The sequence below is a fragment of the Vespula vulgaris genome, chromosome 20, assembly GCF_905475345.1.
Source record: "Vespula vulgaris chromosome 20, iyVesVulg1.1, whole genome shotgun sequence".
NCBI lineage: Eukaryota > Metazoa > Arthropoda > Insecta > Hymenoptera > Vespidae > Vespula > Vespula vulgaris.
Window position 1 is genome coordinate 339454 of NC_066605.1, and position 27971 is coordinate 367424.

At 44.0% G+C, this 27971-nt stretch overlaps 2 protein-coding genes across 4 annotated transcripts; one reads left to right on the plus strand and one right to left on the minus strand.

Annotated features, from left to right (window-relative positions):
* Nucleotides 1-20: 20 nt before the first annotated feature.
* Nucleotides 21-12225, plus strand: LOC127070962 (uncharacterized). Of its 3 annotated transcripts, XM_051009601.1 has the most exons (9): nucleotides 21-368; nucleotides 721-956; nucleotides 6321-6567; nucleotides 6949-7148; nucleotides 7339-7542; nucleotides 8151-8378; nucleotides 8818-9143; nucleotides 9275-9409; nucleotides 9493-12225. In XM_051009601.1, exons 2-9 carry the CDS (start codon nucleotides 899-901, stop codon nucleotides 11185-11187), a joined length of 3093 nt encoding a protein of 1030 aa, XP_050865558.1. In that variant the 5' UTR covers nucleotides 21-368; nucleotides 721-898; the 3' UTR covers nucleotides 11188-12225. The 3 variants fall into 3 exon arrangements, with proteins under 3 accessions (XP_050865558.1, XP_050865559.1, XP_050865560.1); XM_051009602.1 differs by lacking the exons at nucleotides 21-368; nucleotides 721-956 and adding an exon at nucleotides 5416-5535; XM_051009603.1 differs by lacking the exons at nucleotides 21-368; nucleotides 721-956 and adding an exon at nucleotides 5578-5691.
* LOC127070963 (probable serine/threonine-protein kinase DDB_G0282963) lies at nucleotides 11339-27966 on the minus strand. Its single transcript, XM_051009604.1, has 6 exons — nucleotides 26429-27966; nucleotides 23890-25494; nucleotides 19634-19755; nucleotides 16290-16836; nucleotides 15351-15884; nucleotides 11339-15180 (listed from the first exon to the last, which is right to left on the minus strand). Exons 2-6 carry the CDS (start codon nucleotides 25060-25062, stop codon nucleotides 14656-14658), a joined length of 2901 nt encoding a protein of 966 aa, XP_050865561.1. The 5' UTR covers nucleotides 25063-25494; nucleotides 26429-27966; the 3' UTR covers nucleotides 11339-14655.
* Nucleotides 27967-27971: the final 5 nt, after the last annotated feature.

The following is a 27971-nucleotide window of genomic DNA, read 5'->3' on the forward strand; positions in this document are numbered from 1 at the left end:
GTTCTGTTATAGTAGGCCACGAGGCAGCAACGACTCGTGTTCCTGCAGGCCTCGACTCTCTCTTTGCGTTCTTCGAAAGAACTCGTATTTGAAAACTCGCGTTCGTCATCGTTCTCGTCTACGATCTTTCTCTTTTTTTTTCATCCGTCAAAAAAAAAAAAAAGATCTCGATAGACACGAGAATTCGAAAAGAAAAGTTTGCCCAGACGCGTAGGCAGCCATTTTGGAGAACGCGAAATTCGATCGAGGAGGATCGAGTGAAAGAGAAGAAAGTGTCCAAATGGAATTTCGTCGATATACGATGACGACGATAGCCGTTTGATAAAAACACTCTCTTTCTCTTTTATATCCACGCATATATAATTCGAGTAGGCATTCTCCGTTAAGATCTCCTTATCTAGGAAGTGAAAAGATCGATACGCCGAAATCGAGAAGATCAAGAGGGAAAGATTCCTCGGAAATGTTTTGAGTTAGTCTCGAGCTAAGGAAGCGCGTGCGTGCGTGCGTGCGTACTCTCCTTCTTTCGAAAGAGAAAGCAGACGTTCGTCGATCGATTTTTTCTTCTTCCTCCTCCTCCTCCTCGAGGTTTACTCGTATCGCTAATTTTCTGACCTCGAAAGAAATCTTGAGGTTTTTCTCGGGAGAAGACGAGAGTAACGTCACCGACTTGAAATTCGCATCGAACGACAAACTCGTTTAGATCGACTTTACGATTTGCAGTTGTTCGTTTGTCGACGAAGAATGAAAGAGTCCTGAACGAGGCGACGACGTATTGTTACAATTCGTTGATCATATTTCGCTATCTCGAAGATTTCGATTCGTTCGGTTATCGATCACCGACAATGGTGCTTTGACGTACGATCCGTCGTTACTTCCGCGCTGATCCAGGATCCGTGCGATGATCGGCAAGACATTATTATTGGTCCTTTGGATACTTCGATGGATCAGCTTTCTCGGTAAGTCTTTTACCGTCGTCTGTCTTTTCTTTTCGATTTTTCTTCTTCCACGATATCGTACATCTACCTTGTACAACGTTGAGAAAATCTTTACGTTCGTCTATTATTAATTGGGATAATTTCTAAACGGATTTTATCGCACGTACGTACGAAAGATCGTACGTCGATAATCTGCGCTAGCGTTAACCACATATCATTGAAATATATAAATCTCTCGCGTCGAGACGCTAGAAGTTTAAAGTCTAGATCGGCGGCAAAAACGTTAAACGCGGTCTAGGCCGTCGTTTTATCGCAAAGGAGAGGATCTAGGGAGGAACGCGCGAATGTGTACCCGCCTTGACGTTATTTTGCGAGTAGTGAAAGCGCCGCGCGTTCGCACATTCGTAAAACTCACCCACACTTCGATACATTTCAGATATTTCGTTAAATGCGACCATCGAAATAATTTCTCCGTTCCGAGAAAAAATGTTTCATCCTTCGTTCAACTTTTACTCGACGCATTCATTTTTTTAATTTTAGTTATCTTTAGTCGCGTTCGATTAATTCTACGGAGAATTAATAAATTATTAGGCCGATCAATCAACGCAATCCTCGTAGTTTAGTTTACGTCGCTATGGAAGACAAGCTTTCACGTGACATTGACCGAGAAATGACATATCGTAGATCGTGATAATTAAACGTAGAAAGTAAGTTTGGCCGATAAGAAAATAAAGAAAGAAGGAAAATCGATCGAGTCTCTCGTAATCGGACCAAGTGTAATGACGTTATTAAAAGACGCCGATACTTCTTCTCGAGTATATACTTTTCTGTTTGCACGCGTATGCGTGCGTATAAGTTCATACTCTCAGGTCCGTTCACTGACTCCCCACGGATTTGACCCTTTTTTCTTCACGAGCACACGGTCCAGTCGCCTTTCTCCGGCCAATTAATTTCTCCCCGGAACATTATATAGTATTTCTGTGTGCGCGCGCACGTTTGCTGTGTGTGTGTGTGTGTGTTAAGAGAGAGAGAGAGAGAGAGAGAGAGAGGGAGGGAGCAAGAAAGAAAGAGACGTACTCCACGCTTCAAAGATCGCGTGTCTCGAAATTCGAGAGCACCGTTTACCTTCGATCGCGATCGAATTCGTTCGTAAAACGTCATTTCGACTTTTTTCGTGATTCGTCTCTCACTCTTCGATAGTTTCAACGCCGTTCCGAACGCGATATACGACGCATCGTACCACCGTTCGGTCAATAGAATCCGAATGATATGCATGTACGAGTTCGTTCCATGTTTCAGACTCGTAGATTAAGGTAGATTGGAAGAGAAGAAGAAAAGAAAAAGAGATATTTGCTTTCGCAACGTCGAGATTCGTCGCTCCATCAGCTTTTGTACGATGTACCGAGCGATTGCACTTGCGTTATTTTTACTCCTCTTTCAAATTTATTTCGTTGCCGAGTAATAGACGTTTCCTAGATTAAGAAATCTCGGGAATGGAATTATTATTACGAGAGACAAGAGAGGAAAAAAGTAAAAGATAGATAATCACTTTCGACCACGCGATTACTAACGGAGGAAGAACGGTTCTTCGACTGGCTTACTCTCCGTTATACTCTAATATTTCGTAATACTCTTCGTTCCACGTTTTAATTCCGTCTGGACGAATAGTCATGAATAATTTCGAGCCAGTTCGAGCTCTCAATGTCAGGGCAACGAGTGGCTTGGTTCGTCGACAAAAACGAATAAATGATTTTTCTCAAGAAATTTCTTTCCCATGGATAAAGTTCAAACGCGAATTCAAGGTTACTTTATGAAACATCAAAGCGAGCGTCCGAAACTTTCTCGAGACGGAATGAGATTCGTCTGATTTTTACAAGTAGAAAAAAAAAACGAAGTTTCTTGAAAAGAAATAAAAGTTCGTTCGCGGTTGGAACTAGCGTACGAGTCACGCGAGACTCGTTTCGTCGCTAAAGAATGCAACTCTCGTCCTCGTTATCGACATTTTCGTACAAACCACTCGACTCTTCCTCTTTAGTTCTTCCGGTTAGAAATCTCTTGGCAGTTGAGTCGCAAATAACGTTAGAGCCCACGTCTGATTGCTCGCGTCGTCTTTATGCGTTGGATTAAATCTCGAATTAACGTGCGATATGCGTTCGCGTACGCGTACGGACGATTTCTAATTCGTCCGGTAAACGACTCGCGTTAAACCACATTCTAAGCGTTCTCCTCGTTTATTTCAAGCGTATCTCGTTTCGCGATTACGACGATTACACGATCCCTGTACGAAATTGATCGTAACGTTGCTGGACGTATTTATATAAAAGCTGTCGCTGCATCGTCGCACTTTAAGATCCGATAACGAAATGCGTCCGTGCGACTTAGTTTCTTCTTGCAAAGTGAAATCAGGAAGAATTCGTTTCCGGACGAAGACAAGTCGAAGCTACGTAGAGACCGAGACTAGACCTTGAAACGTAGAGATTTATTATGCCCGCGTTCACGGTGAAACGAGAAAGGCCGATAGCATGTAGCAGTCCGTGTTATAGTCTTTAAGGATCGTCTGACTTTCATCGCGAATCCAGTCGCGTCCACTTTCAATGCGAATCCTTTCGGACGTAAATCGGAGCAACTTCCTCTTGTTTTTCGAGACTCGTACGACAAAATTTGTCAAAGTTCTCTTTGCGAAGAGTTGCACGCACGTCTCTCGTTCTTCTCTAATGAAATAGTTATAAAAAAAAGACTCGCGCAGCTAAAGACCTCGATCTTGATACGAATGCGAGCGAATCGAAGTTTGCAAGATCGATCGTCACCGAGGAAGTTTTCGTAAATAGTTCTCGATGGCCTCGACTCCGACGCTCTTAACCCGGAGATCACGTAACTGGGTAAACGACTACGTAGGTACTTACCTACTTCTGTGGAGAGGTCACAACGAAGTGGTTACGGTTGATCCACTTTACCGTTTCGTTCCTCTTCTTCGAGCGATCGATCGATCGATCGATCTGGCGACTCGAGCGTCGAGAAAAAGAATCGACGAAGATCTCGGAATATTTTCGAAAATCAAATCTCAGCCGTTGTCCACGTTCCTCGTATCTTTCGTACGTATCTCACGTCCAGAAAGAAATACGGGTCACGACGAATGACGAGATATGTCGGCCGTCTACCTAGCGATTTTTCTTACGTCGCTCCACCTTCCTTATGTCAGAGACAATGAACGTAATTCAGCGTTATCGTATGTGTCTCCGTATACGTGTAAAACGCATAGAGGACAGGAGGAAGATGACACGGTTTCCACGAATCTGAGGTTAGTGAACCTCCGCGAACAGCCGTCGTGGACATCTCGAAACATAAATTCTACGTGTCCGACGGTAAAGATTTCGTTCTTGTTTGTCGACCTATCCGATCGAGTCGCGAACTCTTTCGACATCCCATCGTTGTCCTTGAAAAGCGAAAATCGATCGTTTCTCATTCCACGCGTGTATCTTTTTCGCTTCGATCGCTTGGAACGCTTTGACCTAGGGTGAACTACGAAATGAGAATAATAAATTCTCGTTAAAAGATGAACGCAACGATAGGAAGTCTCTCTCTCGTCGAGTTTACCGTTAATCGTATTGTCTGAGATATCCTAAATCTTCCGAAGCGATATCTAAACGTGTCGTGAGACGTCGGTCGCACCAATTAAGATTCGCGTAATTACACGTTGAAGGAGAACAGAAGGAATCTTTGTACGCTCTTGAAATGAAACGTTTTGATCGCTGATAAGAAGAAAACGAGAAAATTGCTAGGTAACCGAACCGACTTGAACGATATAAATTAGACGTTTGGTTTTGTCAAGGATTAATTCATCCGTCCATTAAATTTGCAACGAGCATAAAACGTGTCTCGCGTGATCCCGTTGCCGACGAGCGTCGTAGTCGCGTCGGCCCAGACACGGTCTTTTGTCGTACCGTTAAGTCGTCCCTCTTCGAGGCTCACCCGACAGCAATTCGTGTCTCTTGTCACTCGGAGAATGGCCATGACCATTACCGTTTCAAAGATTACGAGGTAAAGAAACGATCGAACGATACCGAGCGGACGAAAAAGACCTCGTTTTTACGACGCGTCTCTTTTGCAGAGCCTTTGCTAGCCCAGGGAGAATAGATATATCCATGACATCCGACTGGATTGACGTCCGACTATTCCGCGCGGAGTCTGTAAAATCTTTGTATCGTAACAATCCGTAACGAACTGATTTTTATGAGATTCACGAATCACGAATCCTGCGCGTTACGTAATTTCGACAAAGTCATACGTGCGGACGCACGGATGATCAATTATGGTTAACGAAGGAGAAGCAACGTTCTGGAGTGATTTCGCAAGCTCCTCTGCGGGAGAAATTAAGGTCGAGATTATCATCGAGTGAGAAACGATAGAAATAACGCGTATGTACGCTCGACAGCGTACATACGTGATGCACACATCTGCAATCCTCTAGTTGAAAATGAAATTGACGGATGAAGTCGTATTCGTCGTTCCGTCGACACGCTTAGAAGATCCAACGAGTGCAACGTCGGCTCTCGCGTTATCCAGATAGGATCCTTCGATGCGATCATATTCTTCGCTCGAAGTAGGGAGTAATTGGAAATTAGATAATTTTTTTATTTCATTCCGAAACGATCGGCTTTGATTATTCGCCGACGACAAGGAACGTACCCCTGTCGTTATGCCGTTTTACGCTCGTGCGAGTTCTTTTTCTACTAACGAGCGCAAATAAATCTGGGTCGTAAGTTCAGGACAGACTTGTGTACGCGCTCGGAAGAATCATCCAAACGTTGCGTCTCCTCGAGTTGCAAAATTTCGTCCCATGCGCCTGATAAGATTTTTTCCTTTCTTTCTTTCTTCCCAAGACTTATCTTTCGTTCCATTTAAAAGAATCTTATGGTTTTATGAGTTTTTAGATCTAGAAAGTTTCTCCTCTCTAGATTATTTCTTTCCAAATACGCGTACACGCGCGATAATTATTCGCTTCTTATCCGCGTTTCGCGATAAAAAAAAATAGGGTTCGATCGAAGACGCGAACCTCGTTACGATCCGTCGACGATTCTGCGAAGCCGAGACAATCGGATACGCTTTTCAGAGCAAAACGAGGTGGAAATGTCGGAGGTGGAATCTATAGATCGCGAAAGAACTTATATCTCCTTTCAGGACGATCTTGTTCCGGGCTGAGTATTTAGGAGCGTTATGCTAATCAAAATAATTGCTGTCCGTGCAGCGAAGCGAGGACACCGTTAAGATTACTACAATTTCTTATTTTGCATAAGAATCAAAAAAGGGGAGAACGCGCGTAAAAAGAATTTTGCTTAAAAAAGCAAGAGGCTTGATTGTTGTAAAAGAGATGAAAATATTTTTTAGGAGATCGCACGCTGGCCGAGGCATGGCCGACGAGCCTCGACGAGTCGCTCGACGAAAGGAACGACGCAGAAATTTTCCGGGCGGTCGTCGAGTCGATGAGGGAATGGTCGCTTCACAAACGCGAACGTCATAGAAGCAAAAGGGAAGTGTCCAAGGTTTGTTACGAGGACGTTGGCTGTTTCGAGGATACCGGACCCTTTAGCTACCTCGAGATGTTACCTTCGCCGCCAAAGGACGTTGGTACCAGGTACTGAGAGAAACAGGATTCTCTTTTTTCTTTTTCCTTATTTTACATCGATCTCTCGTCGATCCCAATCAAATTTCAAGATCAAGTGCGTACGTACGACATGTAAAGTAATCGGGTTTAACTATTACGTATGCCAATGATACGTTTCTGCTAGATAATCAGCCAGTCTATTATTTTCTATAACGCGAAGAGTATTAGAAAAGGAGCAGTCGTTTCCCGTAAACGCGATTGGAAAGTATTCGATCGGTGTTCGCTTCGACCTATCGAGGGAAGCGACAAACGACTCGTTGTATAATACGTCTCTTGATTCGTGTTACGTATGCCGTTTAATGTTTTGTATGCATTGCGCATTTTACGTATCACTTTCGTAAATACGTGCAGATTCCTGGTTTACGGTAGCAGAAAGGCAAGATCTATACCTATGGAAGTGCCTGCCGAAGATATAAACGATAACGCTCACCGTGCCATAGATCCCGATCTGCCGACCAAAGTTATCGTACACGGCTTTGGATCTAGTTGCGATCACGTGTGGGTTTACGAGATGAGATCGGCGCTAATGACGGTTCACGAGTGTAACATCGGTACGTCATCGATCTTAAAACGACGGCTAAACGTTGAAACGTTGTTCTACGAGCTGGTTGGTCGATGATCGAAACATCGACGAATTATTTCGTGGACGCGCGTCGTCGATTACTTTTCTAGATCGTTTCAATGTTCTTTCGAGGAAGGAGAAAAGACGAAATAATGGCTTTTGCTTTCGTTCGCGTCCAGTGTGCGTCGATTGGGGTCCGGGAAGTGCCGTGCCAAATTACGTTAGAGCGGCAGCCAATACTCGACTGGTCGGACGACAATTGGCCAAATTGATTCGAAACTTGGAGGTTCCCCAAGAGAAGGTACATTTGATCGGCTTTAGCCTTGGCGCGCACGTAGCTGGTTTTGCCGGAGCGGAGCTTGGAAACGTTTCTAGAATCACCGGTAGGTAAAACAAAAAAATACATCTTTTGCTTTTTTTTTCTCTTTAACGCGGTCGAATCAACGCATTTCCACGGACTCGAAAGCTGCTTCGTTAATCGAATCGATCGATACTCGTTTTACCTTTTTCACGAATTCGTTTAAAATTGTTACGAAATGCGTCAGTTATGTAGTTCACGAACGGATAGATACGTTCACTCCACTGATCTTGTACAAGAACTTTGCTAGCAGAGTCGAGGCAGAGTTACGTGGAAAATCGATGACAATAATTGTAGAGCTAGCGAAAACTTGGCGTCCGAGTATTTTAAATCGCTCTTTCGAACGATTCAATGTAACTGAAACAAAAAAAAAGAAAAAAAAAAGGAAAAGCTAATTAATTCGCTGGAAGAAATGTAAAGTTAATCTATTTGCTATTCAAACAATCCTTCTTAAGAAAGGTATACTTTACGCAACTCGAAGTGAACGTGGCTGTTGATCGATCAATTTATTATCCGATGAAAGAACTGTAACAAGGTTGATCGTTCGTTAAACCATAAATTTTCTATTACGAGAATATATACGTTATCGTTTAAGCGAATAACAAAGAGCAATCTGATTTACGTACCCATCAGGATTGGATCCAGCTGGACCGCTCTTCGAATCTCAAGATCCCAGAGCTCGATTGGACGAGACAGATGCTAATTTCGTCGACGTGATACACAGCAATGGTGAACAGTTGATACTCGGAGGACTCGGCTCTTGGCAGCCAATGGGTGACGTTGATTTCTATCCCAATGGTGGAAGAATGCAAACTGGTTGCTCGAATATTTTCGTCGGAGCTGTGTCTGACATCATTTGGTGTATGCAATTTTTTACGCAAATACGTATATAGGAATAAGTAAAAAAGAGAAAAAAAAAACAATCGGCAGAAATCATTGATTCGTTCGAGGGTTTGTTAATTTTCAAAATTGATAGTCGATCGAACGCCCACGTGTACGTCGCGCGGCGTAGATCGACGATTAGAAAGCACAACTGTCCATCGTCTTTCTTTTTATTTTCGCTTCTCTTTCGAATCGAGAGTATCTCATTACCTCCTACACGAGGGAAAAACAGCTTGGATACTTCTTCCTCGAGGAAAGTGGGTCGTCGTATGGTTATACGGGTCGAGGTAAACGATACGACACTTATCCGTCGACTAATTTGTTCGAAAAATGACGGTGGTCGTACGATTCTGCTCCGTTGTTAGAACGAGCGCTACTAATTCGATTAATTTCTGACGACGAAATTGATACTTTTTAGCTGCCCCGGTTGAAGGCAGATCTCTCTGCAATCATCGACGCGCTTACAAGCTCTTCACCGATTCCGTCAGCCCGAAATGTCGTTTTCCTGCGTTTCCCTGTCCACGTGGCTACGACGGTCTTCTGAAGGGCGACTGTTTTCCCTGCAACTTTAATGGCGAGGATAGGCCTTGCGGTGACATGGGTTATTACAGCGACAAACTGCCAGCCAGAGGTCAGCTTTATCTAATAACGAGGGACGAAGAACCGTTTTGCGCTCATCAATACAAAGTGAAGGTGTACAACAGTCGTGGCGAAAGGCCGACGAGGAGTTACGGCAAATTGCAGGTGAATTCTTTCGCGCATTTATCAACCGGTCTAATCATCGCCGTCTATGTTTCGATAGAACATTTCAATGCAGACCGATAATCATTACGATATTACCCGTGATCATGACGAGAAACGAATTATCCATTCAGATAACGCTGATCGGCGAAGGATCCTTCAACGAGAGCTTTGCCATGACGCGAAAGGACGAAGAACTTTTGGTAGGAGTTACGCTTCAAAAGATCGTTGTACCTCATCCGGCGGTGACCAACATAGAGTCCATCGAGGTACGTCCATCGTCATCTTTTCAACGCGATCGTATTGTCGCACGATAAGTACATCCAAGTTTTCGTGTGCGAACTTTTGACAGATCAAATATACGGCGTACAGTGGATGGTTATCGTCGGGCCTGGTTACTTGGAGTATAGACAAGGTAGCGTTGGTCGATAGTTTCGGTAAAACGCTATCGATATGTAAAAAAGGTTTAATCCTGGAGTCTGGACGAGCCAGCCACCTACCGCTCTACCCGGGTGATTGCGAGGTACCTGTTGAAGGAGAAAACGTTACGAATCCCATGATAGTTCCGTTGGAACGCATGGTTCAAGACAGACAAGGCGGTATAGGTCCCTTCACGAAGGATCAGAATTATGACATTAGAAATGCTTACTCCAACGAGTTCGCATCGAGGAAGAAACCTGGCTCGAAAGGCGTCGGTCCGTTCACGAAGGAACAGAACCTCAGATCGATCGAAGGATCCAACGATTACGAGAAATCCGACGATCGTCCCGACGATACCTGGAAAATCGTTGATATTTCGAACGACGCCGAGTCTAATTCTTTGGATAACAGCGAAACCGAGGGCGGAAGGAGTTTCTCCGGCTCGAACTTCATCCAGCGAGTTTCGTCGTTCACCGAGATCAGCGCTGAAGACGTCACAACGAAACAATACTTGCCGGAGATCCGAGAACCCGTGTTACGTTCGAACAAGAAAGAATCTGGAAGATCTCTCAAGTTGTCGGAGATCACCGAGCCGATTCTGAGACCACGTTCGACGAGACAGAACCTAGGAAGAAGAAACGTATCCTCGGACGAAGAAGGACAAGACGACGAGATTCAAGAGACCTCGTCGACGTCTACGAGAGGCTTCACCGTACAATTTCTACCAGAGAGATTAGCCGGGATACTCGCACAAGCCGAGAAATATGCGAGGCAAACGTTGCTGCCATTGATTTCGCAATACACACCTAGCTTCGTGGGTGGCCTACGTCAGGAGGAACCTAAATACTTTCCACCGTTGGGCGATGGGTTGGACAATAAAGAGTCTTTCGAAAGCACGGTAAGATCGAGGGATCAAAATGCGAAGCGGTTGGATATAGAAAAAGAGAGCGTTGAAAATAGCGAAGAGAGAGACAAGGATATCGTCGTCGATCGACCGAGCTCGCCGGATAACATCGAAGATAAAGAGGATAACGCGACCGTAAAAAGGAATGAAAGCGACGAGTGGGTGCCGATCGAGGAACCGGATGCCGCGATGTCTCGAAGAAACTCTAACCTGTCTCGGGACTCTGACTCTGTCGACGAGAAGGATCGAGGGATGGTTGCTTCGACGAAGAAATTGAACGATTGGGTACCGATGACAGAGAGCATACGCCAGTCAACGGCTAGTCCCTTTAAAGAGGATCTTCTAGGATCCACGAGTTCTTCGATGGATTCCAAAGATCCTATAACGGCTACTGAAAGATCAACGTCCGAGGGAACGAACGACCAACGTAGGTTCATACCGTTGATAGATTTTGAAAACTCGAGCGACTTTTTTCCGTCGACGAGTGCAAACGAGATTGCCGAGTCTCGTTCGACGAGTAGTCCAACGGCTTACACGTCGCACATACAGAAGATCCCAAGGTCGACTTTGAACGAGAAGAGGGAAGCTAAAAGCTTCCCAAGGAGAACGATGATCTTTCCTTACGCTTACGAGAGAAGAAAGGATCCAAGAACGAGGTACATACCGTTGATTCCCGAGGAGGACATCGGTAGATCCATGACGTCCGTCGAAAGGGATCGTTGACGATCTATCATCGGCCATAGCTAGATTAACACGATCTTGAACTATGCCTAAGACGTTGGACTCGAGCGCGAAACGTTTCGCGCTCGTTCAGATCCGTACTTGTTAAAACGAACGCAAGTGCCGATTAATGATTTTTATCGAGAGAGCAAAGTTAATTTATTTTGTTTTTATTATTATTTGTTTGTTTTTCAAAGGGCACAGTAGATACTACGTTCGTCGATCGTATCCCATTCGCTTCTTGCGCCTATCGTTGTAGAATTATTTTTATTATCTCCTTGCGCGAGAAGAGAACTAATTGGTCCTTTCAACAATTTTAAAAACTTGCGTTCGAATGTCGAGATGTGCGAACACTCGTAAATCCTTTGTCCATTACATTCCTTCAAAAGTGATCGACTACTAGTCCGCCAAGCGATCGATAAAACACAGCCGAGGACATCACACATCGTGACCTTCGCGAACCTTTATTCCGATAAAGAAGAAATTTGCAAGGCATCCACGGGGATATCGTTGTTCTTCATTTTTTTGTTTCATTCTAAGATTACGTTTTCCATTTCTTTTTTTGTTAACTCTTTATCGTTCATCAATGAAAAGTTTAAACGACCAGGTCGACGACACTCCGATGGCTTTAGAGAAAGGCTTTAAAAGTTATTCGTTTGTCTTACTTTCTTTCCTTTTCTTCTATTTTCTTTTCTTTTGGTAAAAATTGGGAGTCCTTAGTTTTATTACTCTTGTATATAGGAATCTTTACAATATAATATAGTTTATCTATATAGAGCTCCACCAAAATTCTCTCTTTCACTTATTACCGATTAATTGTTATAGCTATTATTATCTTCGTCTCGCCACACCATTTCTCATCGTTTACTCGACTTTTCTTTCTTTCATCTCCATTTCATCGCACATCCATACTCGACAGACGTTCGTCGAAAAACTTTTGTAACGCCCTTTCATCGCTCGTCGTAAAAATGTCTGTGTTTTGTAACGAGATTTATACGTACTCTATGTTTTTACTTAAAATAAATAACCCTTTTTCTTTTCTTTTTCTCGAGAAATGCGTCTCTCGGACCACCGATACTGTCTTCATTCTCTCTCTTTTATACATACACACATACATACGAATACTCGTTCCTATCTTTACAATTCATCCTTTTTACGAACGAGAATTTCAGGATATGTCCACTCCCGATATGTCCGCATAATTAATAATAAAAACCTAACACGTTCGCAGTCCATTCGTCTCGATTCTTCAGGTACCGATTGACGCGTCGTGTAAACAAAAACATCAACGACATGAGGAAAGAAGGGAAGATATAAAGAAGGAAGGGAAAAAAACGAGAAAGGAAACGAAGGAAATTCTGCAAGATCGTTGCAGTCCACTGGCCGAGGAAGAGACTGCGAATATCGAGAGATAAAAATTCAATCTACTGTTTTCGCTCGCTCATTCACTCTCTCTCTCTCTCTCTCTTTTACAAACAATATCTAACAAACGCGCAGTCTTATCAGGTAAAACCCGTGAACGAACTTGGATAAGTAAAAAGGTGTATATGTTTATGTGTACGCGTGCGTGCGTGCGTGTGTGTGTGTGTGTGTGTGTATAGTCTATCGATTCTATTTAAAAAAATTTGGTTCGACTCGTCCTATAAGAAGTAGCGCGACGAAACGATTGAACGTTTAAGCGATTTCACAGCTGCACTATTGTAATCAACGCGAACGCTTTTCATTGGACGTAACTAAGGACCACCGTATATAACGTGCACTCTAATTCGCTCTCTCTCTCACTCTTTGTATTTCGTATAAATAATCCGTATCGAAAGGGGAAAAAAAAAGAAGAAAAAAAAAAGAAAAGATCACTCTTACGTCCTATACTGCTTATCTATCGAATTTCTAACGCCCTAAGTTTCTCTTCGATTTAACCATTACGACGTACAAAAGATAAGGCCGCCACATTTAATTACACTGACTAGATCAGTTTCATATGTTTTTTTTTATCTTTCTTTCGTAAACGATTCATTCATTCGTTTTCATTCACTCGTTCTTTTTTCACCTCTCAACAAAAATATTCAGGACACGGATTTTCCCGCCAACAAAATATAGTGTGTATATATATATATACACACACATATATATATGCACGTATATGTATATATATGTGTGTGTGTATCTTCCGTTCTCTCGTCCTGAGTATACTAATCTATGGATATATCTTACTACTTTAACGATCGGGCACAAAAAGATCGACGAGTCTCGACTATCGATTTTCGTCGGATTTGGACGAATCTCTTTGCCGAGACTCATTCGCGGAAGTACGGAAAAGAACTTAGGCCCTGGCGAAGTTCTCTTTGAAAATCGAAGAAACACGCGATCGTCTATCTATGCATGTATGCGTATATATATGTGTGTGTGTACATACATACATACATATATATATATATATGTAATGTATGTACATTGTAAAATTTCTTTTCTCTTTCGTTTGTTCGAACAATCGTTCCTTCTTCTTTAAGTTAAGGAGTTAAATAACGCTCGCAGAGACTCCTAATGCGATCCTTCTTTCGATCCTTTCAATCGATCTAGGCGATTTAACGATCAATTATATACGCGATCTAGGAAGCTCAATTACCGATCCGGTGTCATCGCCCCTTCTCCTAAAGGTTCAAACGGTCTGGATCTGCATACGTGCGGAAGGACGGAAATGGATATATACTAGGAACTGCGAGGCACTGCAAAAAGATAAGGGCGCGAACAGTGCTCCTCCCTGTCGCACTGATCTCCGTTATTTCAACGAAACGTTTCTATTGCTTTGTCCTTTCTTTCCTCGAACATGGATATGTATATACGGTGTACGTCTGGTCAAACGTGCAAACGTTTCGCAAAGGTATAATTCTGTCGCGTTCATAGTCGATCAGTGTGCGTCTAAGGTTTACTATGAACGAACGATATCAGAAAATATTATCAGAATCGCATAAATCTCCGAACGAAGGAAATTTCGAGGAAAAGAAAATTAGGCCACCGATCGCAATTTTGTTTGGACGAACGACGAAAAGAGATTATCGATCGATCCGAACGGGAAACAGACGTATCACGTATGATCGAAAGAGTTTAGAAAGGAGCCTAGCGTTGCGCATAAGAGATCTCCGGCGCCGGATCGATACTCTCTATTCTTCTTCGTATCGAAACTCGAGCGGTCACGTTCGCGGTATTTTTATGTAGATTATCAAAAACATCACAGTCGGGTTCCTAGATTTCAGTATTTGAGACACGACGCAAACGCACTATCCCGCCGGGATACTTCTCGTTTGATCTTTTCCTTAATCGTCTTCAGCGACACCTATTATGCGCAACGGAACGTGCTCGAGCTACTCGAAAAGTTCCTTCCTCCGAAACACGCGGAAGGCGGATATATCGCGGGAGTATCCTCGAAAATAAGAAACTCTAAGTAACGAAGGTCTCGCGTCTCAACGGACTCGATCATTTCTTATCGAAAAGAGGCAATTTGCTGCGAACGGCTCCCTCGCACACGACTAGCCTCTGAGCTGCCGAAATACTGCACAACGGAACTGGACCCTCCAAGCTCGCTCTCAACAAGCTCATCCTACTAGGAGCTACCGAATCGTGATCGCAAAGTCTCAGGCTACCTGCCGTAGCCTGTTTCCTCTCGAAATACTCGACTATCTTTGAAATCGTTTTACTGGACGATCCAATCCCGCTCAGTCTATCCTCCCAACAGGAAGAATCTCCGCCGCCAAGACTGGCTATGTCTTCGGAAGAATCCGTGTATATCGAACTGGTCCTATGATCGTCCAACAGGAAAAGACTACTGGCCGCGGAGCTGCTAAGGGTCGACGTGTGTCGACGATTCGGCGGTTCAGGGCTGAGGTCTTCCCCGACGCAACTCCAGAACCCTGATTCGCAGCTACCTCGTCTTCTTGGTTCCCAGCCATCTCGGAAGAGAGGATGAGCGAAGAGACTAGCCGCGCCGACTTTCGTAGCCACCTGTAAAACGATACTCTTGTCCAACGGAATCTAACCCAGGAAATCTCGATAATATAAGTCCCCCTGGGAGCATTTTTCGATCATACGACCTAGAATACGCATATACCACCTTGGCTAGTAGATTCTAATTTACCATCTCGAAAGCGAACAAACTCCAGACTCTCGCATACCTTCCTTTCCCACTTCTTTCTCGCCGTAGGACTGCTGGGTTCCGAATTAGGCTTCTTCCTATCCAGGATTTTGGCGATACTGTCGTTCTGCGCCGGTTTGAACTTGCCAACGCCGTCGGTAACGCTTGGCCTGACGTCTTCGAGCGACGGTAACTCCAAACAACTGGAAAAAAGGTCCCCGAGGATCTTCTTAACGCCGCCCAACGCGTGAAACGGATTCGCTGTCATAGGTCTGTAATGCGGATCCCTCCGGCTGGCCAGTTCAGCCACTCTTCTCGACGAATGACATCTGGCTTTGTCCGATGGCGTCGCGTTGTCGCAACCTCTGGCGTCGGCGGATTGACTTCTAAGTCGAGCCGTTCTACGCCGCATCGTACGACCTTCCCGAACGATCTCGTCCATGCTCGACATCAGGGCTGGATCGGCCGACTGCCTGTTACCGATGCTGTTCTTCGATTCCTCCTCGTAATTGCCGATCATGCTGTCGAGACTGGACATGATCTCTGGGAAAGTTGGCCTCGATTTAGGCTCGTACTAAAAGTAAAATCAACGCTTATCTAAACAGGTACATTCCAATTCGAGAAAAAAGAATTCGAGCATGGCGTATATGTTCGTCTCGTCGACACTTTCGGCTTGCTTCCTTTCCTTCTCCTTTCTTCCTGTTCTTTTTTAGAGAGCAGCCATAAAAAATATGACAAGAAAAAGAAAAAGAAAGGTACAACGACGACAGTGATAAAGCGAATAATCCGCTAATACCAAGCAGCCAGTTGAGAATCAGGCTCTCTTAAAATACCAGCGCATGTAGTTCGTTTCCGAGTTATTATTTGCTTTAATCGTATTAATCATATTACGTAGAGGAATATATCCAGATGCCAAGAACCGTAACAGTGGCAAACATATACGTTACTCCATCGCGATCTCAGCTCTACGGATACTTACGGTACAGCAATCGAAGGCTAGCTGCAGGAAGGCAGGTGGTGGGTCGGCAGCCGCACAGATCTCCGCCACGGCCAGATAATCGAGGCCAAAGTTATCTGAGCGTGGTAGAACGTCTGGATCAGCAGGAACGCGACCGATCAGCTCGCAAACGACGATGCCAAATGAGAAGACGTCTGATCTGTGATCGTACCATTGACCCTTCAAACATTCCGGTGACATCCAATAAGGACTGCCGACCGTGCTCAGTCTATAACCCGAACTAGGATCCGGTATCTTAGCTGCTAATCCAAAATCGCCGACCACGGCAGTCATCTCCGTCGTATTCTCGTCCTTCTTAATGAGGACGTTCTTTGAAGTTAGATCGCGATGAAAGAGGCCGCGACTGTGCAAATAGGCCATCCCACGTGCGACGTCCCTTGCAAGATTCATGCGTATCAGGTGGGGCAACGGTGTATGCCGTGACATTATCAGTTGCTCCAGGCTACCACCGTTTATGTATTCCGTCAAGGCATGTAGTTGACCCTCGTGAACGCAGACTCCCATGAACCTAGAAAAAAAGGAACGTGCGAAGATGCAATACGATCCATCGATTGGAGATCTTTCTTTTCTCTTTACGCGTGCAGGCTATTCGCTGTTTTTTTTTTTAGTTAGTAATCTCTTCCAGAGATAAAAAAAGATAGGAGAAACCGTTATCGATTCATCCGATAAACGAGATAATTAGGATATAGGACCGACTTTATACGATCGAAGTCAGTTCCTCGAAAGAGAGTTACGTCGAGTTAATCGGATTAATTAAGTTACTTTCAACGTTTTCGAAAGATTTCTTAAGCCGATAGCGACGCACCTACGTCAGAGTCTATTACTCGTACGTGTAAATCTTGATAGCGATACGAGCATGCTGGAACTGTTTAGTATTGAAATTTCTAATCTATTCGCATTCTAATTTCGTTGGTATCCAGAAACGGAAGGAATCTCCCGATGCATAAATATGCCGGTTATTGCAAGTGTAACGAATTAATCGCTTCCTACGTGAATCATGCGAACGTTTTATCGAGACCTCGAATATCTCGAGGTCTTCCTCGCAAGATGTGATTCATATTTATTGTCTTTCCATTTGCGAAACCAGGGCGTATCGATCGGATAAATCGTTCGTTCTTGATCCATGGTAGAAACACGATTCGTCAAATACGCGATCGCGAATCATCTTCGTAGTATTCTATCTAAATATCTTTCAACTTTCTGTTACATCTCTTCGACGATCGATTCGACGGCGCTTAAAAAAGGCGTCTGAAAAAGCGACATTTAAGATTCGAAAAGATTCGAACGCTTTGCTCGCGTATCTTTATTCGCACCGATTAAAATGCGAACCAACGAGCGAATTCAAGGTTTTCATCGTCGAGATGAATCGTCCGTACGTGACTTTTTAAATCCACACGCATCAACATGGAGTGTATGAGTTTGTAAAAAGGTCGTTTCACGCGTTAGTCATATTTCCTTATAAAATACGTAACTCTGCTAAGTCGTTCAATGACGGTAAAGGACGATAGCCTCTCTCAATTGGATTGCTCATCGGATAGAACAAACGATCTGTGATAGATAAACCAATAACGTTTTCTTAATTGGTTTCGTTTCGTTTCTTTTCTTTTTTTTCGTCGACGAGGTTCGGTAAAAGCGGGAAGGAGAAACTACCTTGCGCGGAGGTACTAGAGCGAATTGCATTCCGCGGAAGGTAAAGGAGGATGAATATGCATTCATTATTATTCAGTCGCTTTCATTTCGCACGATTACGACTTTCAAATTTTTTAAGAGGAACGTCTTTCTCTTTTTTACGAAATACGAAAAAAAGGAAAAAAGAAAAGAGAAATAATTCTTAGACCACCTAAGCTCTTGATCAAACTTATACTTATCGCGAACGAACGCTTACCATAAATATACATGTACCGATGTGATCGATGACTCTATTTCCTTTCATAAAGATGAGCCAACGATCGAGATCAACGCGAAACAGCGATCGTAGATAAAGGACAAAGTTGAAAATTACGTTGGCAATCGTTACGTATTGCCTCGTATACAAGAATGTCGTACGTATAATGTCAGGCTACCTTTCAAGCGTCAGCCAATAAAAGTCCAACCGAATAATTTCGTTCCATGTTAAAGATTATATCGATAGATATCGAATTTCTCTATAATTTTACACGTTTACTTTCGAAGCGCATTAACGTACAAATCTGACGAGTTATACCGGATATACTTTGGTTGTTTGAAAAATATGTAGAAAAAAAAGAAAGAGAGAGAGAGAAAAAAAGAAAGAAAAGAAAAAATTTATAGTAGAGCCCGTCGCAAGGATACGAGCTCGTAAGAATAATCTCTAAATGTCACACTTTGCAATCGGTGAACCGAGGATCGGATCGAAAAAAAATCCCTTCTTTTTTCTTTTCTAATAATAAAAAGAAAAGGTCGACGTCTTTTTTATCGTACTTTACAAGTTCATACTTCGATACTTTTTTTACGTAGATAATAAATATAATTTACTTTTCATACGTCGACGTGCAAAAATGTTAACTGAGATTATTATTTTCCAAAGGAGATAGAGCAGTTTGTAAAGGAGATAAGATAGGATCTTATCTTTCGAACGACTACGAGAGGATTCGTCGTGGACTGTATAATCTCCTCGTATTATATTTGTCAAATGCATCTGCGATATTTATTAATAAATCTAATCATTCTTAACGTCTTATCGAGCAGGATGATATCACGCTTCTTTTTTTTCCTTTTTTCGAATGGCACGACGAAGAAAAAATTAATCGCGTTTCGTTCGGAGCCAATGAAAACGATATCTCCAAAGACTCGCACTTTTCGTAGCCTTCAAGGAGAGAAATGCCAGAAATAAGATCCGCTAGAGGCAAAGGGGAATAAACACATTCGAAAGTGGGCCAAGCCGTTTATAACGACGGAATGCGTTGTCGCCGGTGAATGCGCACGCGAGCGCACGTTTTCCTTCCCCCTTTCTACCCTTCGCCCTTCTCCCCGTCATCTTCCTTCTCCTCCTCTTCCCCCTCCTCCTTCTCCTCCTCTTCTTCTTCTTCATCTAGCAACATCGCGCGAGACACCCGTTATGTCATAACTTCAAGTGTATTACAACAGCGTAGCCGAACTCTTTTTATTCTTTTTCTTTCTCAATGTTTAGATCAGCCATAAAGTGATTAACTGATCTTCTATTTTCTCGATAAAAAAATCTGTCCAATCGTTATTAATATCACGTATATTATCCTGCACGAAACCCAAAGCGAAATCTCTCTGTTTCTTTCAAAAGTGAACCGGATTTGATCGAAAAGTGATCTCACCTGAGTATGTTCGGATGGCTGAGCTTGTTCATAAGTTGAACCTCTTTCAACATGTTCGGCCTGTTTGCAGGCAGCTGGTTCATTTTTAGGACCATCACCTGACCGGTTACCTTGTGCGTAACCTGAAAAAAACATAAAGGACGAATGTCAGAAAGGAATTGCAATTAAGTCCAATTACGTTCGATTTGAACAACGCGAGATCCATTTTTAATTAGTTAATTGCAGAGTTTCACCGAATGAATTCTTTAGAAACGAGTATTGAAAAGTTAATTTCTTTGAAAGACAAAATCTTTGTCGTTTCTAATCTCCATAAAAGACAATCCGACCTGGTGATTTTCATAAATTGTTTCTACAAAAGAAAAGGACGATTCGCGACGGAAAACGACGCGCGATTACGCGAGTTCTCGACGATGACAATGCAAGAAGAGATGGTTTCCTTCTCATCATCATCATCATCATCGTCGTCGTCGTCGTCGTCGTCGTCGTCGTCGTCGTCGTCGTCGTCGTCCTCCTCGTCATCATCGTCATCGTCATCATCATCATCGTCGTCGTCGTCGTGTCCTCGTCCACCTCGTAGTCTTGATACGGATCTTGCGTTGTATTTTCACAGCTCGAGTGGAACGCAGTGAAAGAACGCCGAAGAGATTCTCACGAAAGAGAAACTTATTAATGAAACTCGACAACATCTGGCCGGCGAAGAATATACACGAAACATAAACGTCTCACGAGAACGTATGGCGACCTCAATGAACGCCAAAAATGGCTTTGAAATGAGACGAACTTTATCCTTTCTCTCCCTTCAAAATCGCTGATATTTTCCTTGAGATTTTAACGATAAGACCTCGGCCTGTTAATTATCTCATTACTTGTCTTGAGATAACGATTACGTTTTACGACATGTTTCTTCATCGGAAAGGACAGAACGAGTGACGCAGAATTATGACTGATATACTGAGTAAATAATAAAGCGAAATAGATAGATAAAGATGGGTAGATAGAGAAAGAGAGAGAGAGAGAGAGAGAGATGCATCTTCCTCCAGGGAGGAAATTCTCTATTTCGAAAAATTCTCGAATATCCAACGTCGAAAATCTTTCGCCAGGATTCCTTGGCAGTAGCTGACTCAATTGGGCTACAGCCAAAACGATGACGAGTAAGAGCTGAGCAAGGCGAATAAACACTGCCAAAGCGAATCTTCCGTTTACACGTTCGAAAGAAAGGAAAAAGAAAACGCTAGAATAAAGAACAACAAATTTATATGAAATAGAGAGAAACTCGTTCTTGTCGAGTCGTTAATAACTCAACGACGTAGAAAAATTTTGGCGAAACATTACCCGCTTCCGTTTCGTTTGAACTATCTACCGAAACGCGTCTAGCAACAAAGGAGGAATATTTGCTTGGTTAATTAGTAAATAGTCTCGTTTAACGCGAGACTCGCTATCGCTCTAATTAAATGTTAGCTTTACGCGCACGTACCTATAAACGTGTGCATGCGAACGAATGCAAAAGACTCGGGAGAGGAAGATCGATAATTTTGATCTCGTAAATCGTCGTGAATTCTTACGGAATAAAAAAGAAATATTTGTTAAGTTCGTCCACTCGATTATAATGAATCAAGTAAGAACCACGTTGGTGGTTGTGGTGGTGGGGTTGAAATTGGAAGTGGGGAGGATCGAAAAAGAGTGAACGACCGGGGTCCGTAAGAGGGTCTCATTAGAGAGTGTTCGTACTCCATGGCCAACGCGCCGTGACCGGCTTTCTCGTCTCTGCCTCCTCCTCCGCCAAGGCACAACATTCAACAACATTCTTTTATACGCTCGCTGCTCGTTCGCCATACTCGAAAGACGAAGAAGAAGAAGCAGAAGAAGAAGAAGAAGAAGAAGAGGAAGAAGAGAAGGAAATAGCTGGTGCGCGCGAGCGCTTGCTAACTCTTGTGTCACACAAGGCAAGGTCGTCTTTTTGTCCTGACACTCTTCCTTCGATCCTATCGAAGCGCCACTTTCCCCACCTTCGTTATTTATCGATGTTGAATATCAAACGAGAGAATCGATAACGAGGTTTCTTTCTTTCTTTCTTTCTTTTATTTTTCTTTCTTCTTTTTTCTCGGCGATTAAACCGATGCATCATCCATCGGTGAATATGAAAATAAATGAAAGAGATATCTTCTGTTCGAAATTTCGATAACGATAACAGAGGGAAAAATAAAAGGAAGTCGTGAATTACTGCGATGTCAACGATTGACAAAAACAATGAGTCAACTCTTGAATTCCGTCCAAGATGGACGAAATTTCGTAATGTTTCAGACGAAAATTGAACTTCTCTCTCCATCGGACTTATATTCGACTCGAAGCCATCGCACGTATTTCTACTCGCATCGATTAACTCGCTCGTTCATATTTTAAAGCACAGATCCAACGAGGAAAAGAATTTAATCGTCGAGTGATTAGAGAACATTTTTTAGAAAGGTCGATAATTTTATCGAAAAAAATTGGAGGAAAAAGGAACTCGATCCGCGAGAGATATCTCGATAAAGTCCTTGACCCCGATTGATTCGCTGCAGGATAATTAATCAGGTGACCTTCGCCTGAGAAGATCGCAATGATAACGTCTTTAACGAAGTCGACGAGAGAAGCTTGGATAGGGAGACGAATCGTTTGTGTTGCCAACGAGAGAGTACCGTCTCTCTCTCTCTCTCTTTCTCTCGCTCGCTCGCTCGCTCTTCGAGATCGTCGTCATCGTTGAATAATTCTCACTCGGGAAAACTGCTAGAGCAGCAGTTTCGGCCCGAAATCTTGGCACCAAACTCGTACCATCCTCTTGCCCCGAGTGCCAAGAATGCGTGACCTCTGGCTAGCAAGAGCGACCCTACATCCACGTTGACTTTTTTTTCTCTTTATTCATACATGCTTAGAATATGAATCAACAATAAAAAGTCCGAGCTATTAAATTCTTTTTATATAAGATACCGATCATTTAGAGGTAATATATCGAAGAAACAAATTGATCGATCACTTTCATTCTACTTTGATATCGCGTTGGATCGTTCGTAATATACTTTCTAATTGAAAAATCGAAGAAAAGAGAGAATCGATTTTCCTGATGCTTTTAGACGTCGGTACCTCCTCTCTAACGCATTTCTAACTACCACGCGTTCTCTCTGGGATGCATCTGTCGGTTAAATCGTAGCATCCGAGCCGCTAGACGTCAAACAGCAACATTCGTCACGTGTGCTAAACGACCGCTGATGCGCTTTCTAAAACTCGCAAGGAGGATTTTTCTATCGATATCTAGTACAATACGAAAATGATTCAATTTTCTCGAGAGTCGAACCGAAAAAGGTCGAAACGAAACTATCTACGAGTAGGAAGTCTTCGAAAAACAACGACGATTCCCCCGATTTCCGCTTTCCTTATGCAAACCTTTTATATAACGATAACAATAATCGCTCTCTTTCCTTTTCGTTATCCAGTATATCTAATTCTGATACATATTCCACGCTACACTAAGCACCCCGAGCTCGAACAATAAGGATTCCTCAAGCTCGTGCACGCTTCGCATTTTATCGCTTATTTCTTCTCAGTTAGAATGCAACGTTTGACAAGTGTAAACGATAGATCGATCAGCTGATGTTAGTCCGATAATTATCGTTTACAAGATTCGCGTGTACCGTTCGAGGAATAGATACGTCGATATCTCTTGCAAATAAAACGAGATGGGATTTAATGTTGGAACCGAGGTAAAAGTCTGATTCGAGTTTCTCCGAAAGAGAAGTCTCCGGCGAGACCGGAAAAAAATAAAGATCCGATTACATCTTGGAGAAGTGCGAGTAAGAGCGCGATTTAAATTTTATTACGAAGCGTAGAGAGAGGGGGGGGGGGGGGTCCAAGCTCGTCCGAGTAGTTCTGCGTGCTCGTTTCTGACGCGCACCCATATCTTATCTAAACCGATACTAATCTGCAAAAGATAACATTCCTTTGGTGCGAAACCGTATTCGTTAGTTTCTACGGGTTTATTTGTCTCGAGAAACGATCGATTCGATAAGAGAAAAAAATGAACGTTTCAACGAAGCGTTTCTCGATAAAACGTATTTGCGGTAATGACGACAGTAATAAAAAATAATGAGAGAAAAATTGATAGTAAAAGCAGCTCCGATCGGGAGTCGAACGGGAGCCTCGGGTTTTACGAAATTTGCTCTGCGAGCGGTCAAACGGTTAATGAAGAAATAAAATCTAAGGGTAGATTTAAAGTAGTCTCGTACCTTGTACACCTCGGAAAAGAAACCAGCGCCAATTTTCTCCATGTAAAAGTCATCGAGACGATTCAAGGAAGCAACGGCGTGCCTGAGGGCTTGACAGGACGCACCGGTTCTCCTCTTGGTGGAGGTACCGTCTTGGAAGGAGTCACCGGAACAAGAGTTCAGTCCGCACAAATTTCCCTCCATCTCGGTCGGTCTCCAAGTGTCGCGAGTTTTTTCACGATCCTTGTAACTTCTCGGCGAGGATTGCAATTCGGTCGGTAAATCCTGAATGACGAAGTCGATGCAATTTTGTTGCAAAAGTTCGGCCGGTGTTCGGGCAAGATTGTTGCGATGATGATGATGATGATGATGGTGATGATGGTGTTGATGATGATGATAATGATCCTTGGACTCGCCTCTTTCCGTCGTTCTTTCGAAGCAACAAGGATTCTCGCCCGTCGAGTTCGACCTAGACGCAGACTTTTGAGCAGCTCGAGCTTGATGAACGGTCGAAGTGGCGCTCGTCAGGATCGCCGAAGGATCGACGAGGTCCTCCTCGACGACGTTCGGAACTTCGTCGACGCTCTGAGAGGTAGCATCGTTGCTTTTCGATTGAACCGCGTCTCTGAAGTTGGACTTGCACGAGGACGACTCTCTGCCGGTTGCGAACTCTCGACTACCGACCGAGTGTTTTCTCGTCAGTTTCGACTCGAGATTCGACGAGGCAGAGCCGATGGTAATCCTTTGGGATCTTGGCGAGAGACAACCGACAGACGTTTTCGTAGCTGTACTCGATAGACCGGGGCAATTGGGATTGGAAGAACATCTGTGGATCCTCGTAGAGTCCTTGACGGAAGACGAGGATTTATTGCCGAGTTGCAGGTTCCTGTTCGCCGAGAACGAAGCTTGTTGCTCGTTTCTCGTGGCTCCGTTGATCTCCGTAACGGAGGACGAAGTGGACAGGGGTAAGGAACGATCCTGAGAAGGATTACACGGCGATGACTCGGACAACACCGGGCACCAAGACTTTGCCTTCTCATCGGAAGTACCGGATTGACTACTCGGTACTTCGTAACACGAGAGGCACGTCGTCCCAGTCGTTGGCCTGACGTAAGGGACCTTGCTCGTAGGATTTTGATGGGGCGGTCCAGGGCCTGCGTTCGAATTGATACCGGACGGCACCTTCCCGAACATCCTCTCTGCGTTATTCCTCCGACTTCCGCTCTGCGTAGCACGAAGAATACCTGCGCGATAAAGTTCGGCGACGATGGTGCCGCATTGCCATATAAACGATACTCCTCGACGTCGACGTCAACGACGAACCAGAAGAGATCGATTCTTCTCAGATTCGAATCAGCAACGACTCAGCTTCTTCGGGAAGACTTCCAAGTTATGCGAACTCTCTAAACTAATCTAACGGCTTGGCATCTTTCTCCGTCTCTCTCGAAACTTCGAAAGTCTCCTCTTTTGGCAGTGGAATCACGATTTCGAATCACGATCGATCGTTCAAGAACGATCCTTCGAAACGATCGGAAGGGAAGACTCTGTTGTCTCGTCGATTGGCACACGTTCTCTTCTCTCTCGACTTTTGGAAGAACCTCCAAAATTCTCCTGCTCCTTTCGTACCTACGACACGAACCATGAGTCAAATAACATTCGGAATGCGAACGATCGACTAATGTAAAATCGATTACAATTTACATTCGACAAAAAGAGAAATGACTCGACCGTCACGATTATTTCGTCGAAATACGTTCCTACGGTGTATTCGTATCGCGTAAAAAGCATCGAACTGATCGACGCGCGAATAGCTCTACGATCGTTACCGGTAAACCGATTATCTGGTTAGTTACGTAAACGAACTCGCTTGGACGCATTCTAATCTTAATTGAATACGGCAAGGAGCATCTATTTCTTACTCGGCTATATTCGTACGGACGCGCACAGGATATTTCGTATATGATTTATCGTCGTTACCGACCATTTAAAAAGGAGAAATACGTTCGCGTTCGAATCTTGTTGCGTTCGCACGTTGAATAATGTAGTATATCGATCCATTCGTTGTAACGACGATCGACGAATCGAGACGTGCGTCAATATTCCTCTTTTTTTATCGGCCAACTAAACGCACGTGGTTACGAATAAGCCGGCAAAAATGTAACGTGTCGCGATTCTTATCGAAACCAAATACACCAAATTCGTTCCACGTGCTGGTAATTACGAAGGTGGCTCGAGTCGAGTTTTCATTTTTCTCCTCCCCCTCACCCCTATATTTTTAACTCGACGTCGGACGGTCAAGATTTATGGCTTGCCCGTATATAATGCGAGTTATTTAAACGATTTGTTGTTACTCGATAACGTTTCGAGAATACTATTCGAAACGCGCCAATCGGTGTTCGACGATCAACGTTGCGCATGATCATTGGGAAAAATAAAACGATAACGACGATGCTTTCTTGTGACGAGCCAAAGATTATTCCTTCGTCTTTTACACGAGCATCGTTGATAAGCGAAATATTACGAAATATTGAAAAGGAAAAGTTAGACAATGCCTACACACCTGTTCCTGTTATTTCTTCTCTTCGCGTTCCAAGGCACGTTCGTTCGACGATTCTTTTTCTGCCGTCAACATCGACATCGACATCGACATCGACATCGACATCGACATCGACATCACAGTCACCGTCAACTTCTTCTTCGCCGTCGTCGTCGTCGTCGTGCACCAGATCGCAGCGGAATCAAGAAGAAAAGCGAATCGTTTTTCTCGCAAAGAGAAATCTTCGTCGTCTTCTCGAGGAGCCTTGGCAGGCAGTAGACGACTGCACGTACTTGGATGATTTTAGAAGACCTTGAACCACGGTGGAGAATTCGTAGCGGGGCGGCGTGAGCGTCGAAAGTCGTCGACGGGTTTCCTCCGTCTCGACGACGTCCACCGACTCGTCGTCTCTCTTTCCTTCTATCCTTCTCTCTCCTTTTCCTCGTCCAAACCGGGCTGTCACTCTTCCGTTTACGACGCTAGTTAACTCGAGACGACACCGCGATACGGTGTCTCTTCTTCCGTCTATTTTTTTCTGTCTAGCACAGTCTCTGCCCTCTCTCTCTCTCTCTTCTTCGTCTCGAGGAGATAACTCAGGATTAAGGCGACGAACAAGCGTCGTCTCAATTTCACCTATCCGCTATCTTCTTCCTTCTTCTAAATAAAATCACGAAGGACGCTCGTCCACGCGTCTTCGTTTTCGTTTTCGTCTTCGTCGTCGTCTTCGTCTTCGTCGTCGTCTTCGTCGTCGTCCTCCTCTTCCTCCTCCTCCTCCTCCTCCTCCTCCTCCTCCTCCTCCTCGAGTAATCGTACAACCGAGAAAAACACACTACTCACTACCACCAGTAGTGGCAAACGCATAGGCACATTTGCGCTCGCGCGCACTAACTCACTCCAACTCTCAACTCACATCCAAACGTACACATCCAAAGCACTAGGTCCACCTCGGAAAAGAAGGAGAATCTCGGCGTGTGCCTCGCGCGTACTAACCGCTACTACTGCAACGACGCTACAGTATCCTCTCGACGGTGCGTTCTTTCGTGTATCCTTCGTTGCACGAGAGAATAACGAACGTTTTTAAAGACGACCAAACACTTTCACACCACGCGACGTTGATCGGCGCGCACTGAATTTTCACGACGGCACGTCCGGAGTTTCTTTTCACGCTCTCCCTCTCTCTCCCTCTCTCTCTCTCTCTCTCTCTATTTTTCTCCCTCTCCTTCCCGTTTTCTCGCGCTCTCTCCGTCGCGCGCGCGAAGAGAACGCACTCAGCGAACAACGCTAGACAGCGGCCATTACGGATATGAATGAGGGTGCGGGAATGGGCGCCTCCTTCTGGTCGTACCAGAACTAACTTCGACTACTCTCCCTCCCGCCAATGGCGCTTTGCAGCGACGTCCATTGAACGAACACGTTGCATCTTCCTTTTTATGCAACGAATCTTTTCCCCTCCGGTGCCAGGAATTCAAAAGAGAAGACGAGCGACGCGCTTCGAGAACTCGAGAAACCTTCAAAACCCTCTTCGATATCGAGCATTTTTATGTATCACGCGCTACGTTCAATAAAT

What these genes read in the sequence shown, in the direction of transcription:
- LOC127070962 (XM_051009601.1), top strand. Translation starts at nt 899, where the DNA reads ATGATCGGCAAGACATTATTATTGGTCCTTTGGATACTTCGATGGATC. An exon ending in AAACGTTTCTAGAATCACCG is followed by an intron (nt 7,543 to 8,150) that starts GTAGGTAAAACA and finishes CGTACCCATCAG; the next exon opens with GATTGGATCCAGCTGGACCG. An exon ending in TGTGTCTGACATCATTTGGT is followed by an intron (nt 8,379 to 8,817) that starts GTATGCAATTTT and finishes GATACTTTTTAG; the next exon opens with CTGCCCCGGTTGAAGGCAGA.
- LOC127070963 (XM_051009604.1), bottom strand. Translation starts at nt 25,062, where the DNA reads ATGTTCGGGAAGGTGCCGTCCGGTATCAATTCGAACGCAGGCCCTGGA. An exon ending in AGCCATCCGAACATACTCAG is followed by an intron (nt 16,837 to 19,633) that starts GTGAGATCACTT and finishes CTTTTTTTCTAG; the next exon opens with GTTCATGGGAGTCTGCGTTC. An exon ending in TAGCCTTCGATTGCTGTACC is followed by an intron (nt 15,885 to 16,289) that starts GTAAGTATCCGT and finishes TTTTACTTTTAG; the next exon opens with TACGAGCCTAAATCGAGGCC.